This window comes from Cupressus sempervirens, chromosome 11, assembly GCF_028749045.1.
Source record: "Cupressus sempervirens isolate cs-2001-9-10 chromosome 11, ASM2874904v1, whole genome shotgun sequence".
NCBI lineage: Eukaryota > Viridiplantae > Streptophyta > Pinopsida > Cupressales > Cupressaceae > Cupressus > Cupressus sempervirens.
Genome location: NC_143128.1, coordinates 295530314 through 295535464, shown reverse-complemented (window position 1 = coordinate 295535464; position 5151 = coordinate 295530314). Strand labels below are relative to the sequence as shown.

Sequence of the window (5151 nt, the reverse complement as noted above, 5' to 3'; positions counted from 1 at the left end):
ATCTAAACAAATTTTATTTTGATATCAAACTTGAAATTTCTTGGTATTATCTATAATAAAGCTTCCAATTTTAGATAGGCTTAAGATATCATGACTCAAGTAATGGAAAACATGTATTTCTCCTAACATCAAATTTGGTTCTCCCTTAATTCTAGTAAATTATCTTAGGAGATCTATAAAAGCATATATAGTTCCTTATATCTTAGACCTATTGAGAAAACAAGTGTAAGGAGACATATATAATGTTGAATATAGTCCTTCATGAAAATAGATATCTTATAGATTCCTTTCGAAATTGATTTGATTATCCATTTTGATATTGATTTGGTTGTTACCCTTCACAGTTTTTTGTTTGGTTAAATGCGTAACAACACTTTATTTTGATCTATTGTCCATACATTCTTTTCAAATAAGTAATATGTGTAATTATTAATAGACATTAATAAATACATTGATTTAAAATTAAGTGTAAATATATAATGAGATATTTAAAAAAATATTTTCATGTCAACTCATCAAAATATGATATACACAATTCAACCTTCTTCCACTTATTGGGTGAACTATCTAACCAAATACTCTATGTAGATTTGACTTAAACAACACACTCTAAGCTTTGATTTGTTAAAGTGTGTAATATGAAATCATTAATATGTGAACCCTACATGATGAACTAGTAGAATTTCAAATGGGCCACCTAGACAATTCAAAGATTAAAATGTGATATTCAAACTTCTACCTATATACACATGTGAATACAATTGACATCTTGTTAGTTTTATTTTTCCAAATGACTAATCTCTTTCCTATTTCCATTTTTTTAAATCAAAAGTCCAACTAAACAACCTTGCATACAAGAACAAAATAGAATATTAGCGCCAGCTAAACAACCTTAAATACAACAAGGTGCATAATAAGATACAGTCCTTCCCAAGAAAACAGGAGTGAAATTGAAGGATCATCTGCCATTGAATTCTTTGGTATAAGATGTCCATTTGTGAAGGCTATGGTTCTTTCTTGAGTCACAAACAAAAGAAAACACACCATTGTCGTTGTGAACTTCACGAGGACAAATCATGGGTTTTCAAAAACCTAGAAACCAGGAAAGCTTGACTAAACAAAACATGTCTGCATGCCAAACGTGCGGAGGAGATGGCATTAAAAAATTTGAAGAATTTGTTTTGGTGTTGTGAGGTGGAACACACGATTCAAACATTCATGGATGCCAATAAAGTTGCTTAACGAATCAGAATACGAGAGGATTGCTTCAAACCCAATTCATTTAATTGACTTTTGCCTAAGCCGCCTTCATCCCTATCAACGATCTTATCTCCCAAAGGTTGGCATACCCAAAAGATTGTAAATGAAAAGGACTTTCTTGACAGCCAACCATAGATTTATTGCCAAATACTCTCTTTCGATATATGGTTAATAACGAGAAAATCTAAGCCCACATGAAGAACGTTTATGTAGATTCACGGGAGATCTCAAGTTCCAAACGAGCCAAGTATATGAATCTGGCTCAACAGGTGAGTTTAGAAATATAAGTTTTTATGACAAAAATTTAAGGTGGGTATTACTTATTCATATTGCCAAAGGCTTTCAAGTGTAAACTTGGCCTGAATAAGGTGTTTTGGGAGTCTCAAAATCTCTTTTTTGTTTGTTTGTTATCGTAGCAGGAGATGAACATTGGAGGAGAAAGATTAAATACTGAAAACCAAATGGATGAGCATGGAAGCACTCCATTGGGATTGAAGTTGAGAAAGAGTCCTTCCTTAATAGAACTTATTCATCTGAGTATGTGCCAACAGAATGGAGAACCTTCACATGGTGTGATCAACATGACAATGGAGGAAGGAAAAATGCAAAACAATGGGTGTATAGGAATAGATAGTACTGCTGAGGAGAAGAAGAAGGCTACTAATTTCTCAGCTGTCTATCTAAGAATTGGTGCATGGGAAGTAAGTTTTATACAGTTCTTAAATCAAATTCTCTCTTTATAATGTTACTGTAAATCCTACACTGACGTTGACTCTAAGATGCTTACAGTTTTGTTGCACCAGGAAGAACTTCTAGGGAAAAAATTGAGAATTAAATTTTTGTGTCAATGTCTTATTCAATCATTAAGATGAAACACAAATGACATATGAAATGTACTTGAACGGTGAAAAACATGACAATTTTTTTTTTTTTTTTTAAATTCTTCTTTGATAGAAAACATTATGGATGGGCTTAATCCATGTCGATAGATCCTCAACTAAAAACCAAAAACTTGTTTTCATAGTTTCAAATTTCAGACTCATAATGTCTAGCATGACTTATTCTAGTTCTTCAATACAATAGTTCTATTAGAAAATGACAATTAGAAAAAGATGTAAATATCATATCCTTTACATGGAAAACAAAATGCAATTGTTATTGATTTCCATTAGGAAAAAATTAAAAATCTGTAATCGATATTACACTGTTTGAGAACATGGGTGGATATTTGAATTTTTTAGTTACTAACAATTATATGTGTTTCTGTGGTGGGCAGTATATGTCAAGATATGAAGGAGACTTGGTAGCAAAGTGTTATTTCTCCAAACGAAAGCTTGTTTGGGAGGTTTTAGAAGGTGGGTTGAAGAGTAAAATAGAAATACAATGGCAGGACATCACTGGTCTTAATGCAACTTGTCCTCAAAATGACATTAGCACTCTTGAAATTGAGGTAAGAATTTGTAAGCTAAAGATAAATTTGATCTTATAATCATCATTTCTAAAGTTTTTCTTACCCACTGAAAATAATTTTTTTTTTCTTCTTTTCATATGTAGTTTTGCAGACCTCCCATGTTTTTCAGAGAATCTAATCCCCAGCCAAGAAAACACACAATATGGCAAGCTACCTCTGATTTCACTGGAGGTCAAGCAACTCTTTACAAGTAAGTAGTTGTTTCTATTATAATAGAAAGATATAGATAATTAAAATTATATAATTTGTAAATATGTCAAGTTAGCTTTGTATAGATCAATTAGAGCTCAAATTTAGAATATTACGTTCACTATGTTTTGTAAACATCAATTAGTGCTTTACCAACTATGTCAATGGCTATTTTGACCAATGCTTGAAATTCCTATTCCAGCTGTGATACTATTGGATGATCTACAATGTATATAACTTTATATGAACTTGTTAGATTTCAAACCTAAAACCTTGTTGTTAGAATGCTTTTCCAGCAAAGCTATCTACGATAAGTCAACTTTGACTATGTAACACTTTTAGTATTAAAATGAAGCTTAGTGTGTGACGTTTAAGCCGTCCGACTATTAATCACCTTTGACAAAATCAGTTGTTTATTTAAAACATCACCAACATAATGAACCAGAGAACTGCTTTGTTTAACCTAAGAACTTTGTATAAATATTAAATACATGCAGTTGACCAGCATTTAAAAGAAAATTTCATGTGGTATCTGTGGAACATTATTTTTCAGAAATTTCTCCAATTTCTTCTTATTATTTCTTTACTACTTTATGTCTTTTTCATAAAAGTTTTGGTACAATTTTGACTCCCAAAACTGAGCATCTATCTCATATTATTGCAGGAGGCATTTGTTGCAATTTCCTAAAGGACAGCTTGAGAGGCATTACCAGAGCCTTATACAATCTGATCCTCGCTTGAAAATGCTAAGCAAGAAAAGTTTACCAAGCACAGGTTCTCCATTCTTTGAAACCAGATTTACACCTTTTGGAGATCAGCAGAGTCTCTATTTCAGACTACTGAGAGAGAATCTATGCCATTCCATACCACACTCTTCATTTCTAAATAGCAACTGTTATCTGCCACCCTTAGTTGAAGCAGAACAAAATAATGTATCCGAATTTGAACAAATGAAGGGTGATGAGAGCTTTTCTGGAATTTCAGTTTCAACGAGCGAAGATAGAGATTCATGGTCATCAAAGAGAAACTTAAAACTTGAAGAACTTGCACAATACTTATTGGATGATGGTTTACTCACATCAAATCATCCTGACAAGCAAAATTCTCAAAGAGTCAATTCCAATCTGCATTCCCTTTACCCAAAAGATTATTTTCAGTTGTAGCAAGGATGAAACGAAGGGTGTGATTTCTAGTTGAAAAGGTTATAGTAATGTCCAAGGCAATGCTAATGTATTTGACCTAGGATTCAAGTGAAAGTGGGAAAACTATATACATTTGTTTAATCAAAAGGTTGTCTCTATCAACTAGCCTCAGTCATATGTAAATTGTGCCCATTATATGATGATGTACTTTTGTCTCCCGTTTTAATAAAGCAAGTGTCACATTTCTCAAATTTGAGATGGTTGTAACAATCACTTTATTTTATAAGACCATCTTATATAGTCTCTGTATGGTGCATAAAGAATGATTTTTCAGTTTTGAATAATTTATTTTATGTTTAAATTCTTTTAATGTATATTATGTTGGATAAAGCTCTTCAGTACTCTTTGTTTTTTCTGTTGTTCTATTCACTTTAGTATTCAATAAATTTTTTACTCCTTTTTTAGTTAAGTGGCTTTTATGAAATCAGATTAATCTCTTAGTAGAACTCATATAATTAATGTGATTTAGATCAATTACTTAAACAAATCAGAATTTAAAGGGTGTTCTTTAAATTAAAATCATTTTATATAGTGATAATCTTTGTGTCTTTTATTAAGTTTAGGAAATTGTTTCTTAGAAATAATTGTGCTCACTTTTTTAAAGTGAATAATATTGAATTATAATAAAATTAACAATTATAAGGCTACAAAATCATACATTAATCTTAATAATAATGTTTATTAAAGTTATTTATGATAAACAATTAAATTATAATTAATAAATACTATGATCAATGTTTATATATATATATATATGAAAATTAAGAAAATTGTTGTAAAGTTGTATAATGTTGATTTTGGTGTAGATTTTTTGTCCAAAAATCATATATACACTCATTAAGATAGAGAAAGTTTACACTATGATATTGACCTATAAATTTAGTATGTACCTTTTGAGTTCACTTTCATGAACACAATGAGGGAAGACCCACTCTTGATGTATAGCTATGAACTTACAACTAGAAAACATGACATGTACAATACTTTTGTAGGCCAAAACTTATTAATATTGATTCCTAAGGGTTTAAT

The 5151-nt window shown here is 30.8% G+C and overlaps 1 protein-coding gene across 1 annotated transcript; it reads left to right on the top strand.

The window, feature by feature from the left end:
* Positions 1 to 1454: 1454 nt before the first annotated feature.
* Positions 1455 to 4245, top strand: LOC149529289 (uncharacterized). The gene is made up of 5 exons (XM_089808126.1): positions 1455 to 1529; positions 1680 to 1961; positions 2537 to 2710; positions 2815 to 2921; positions 3585 to 4245. The coding sequence occupies exons 1-5, from the start codon at positions 1455 to 1457 to the stop codon at positions 4081 to 4083; spliced, it is 1137 nt and encodes a 378-aa protein (XP_089664252.1). The 3' UTR covers positions 4084 to 4245.
* Positions 4246 to 5151: the final 906 nt, after the last annotated feature.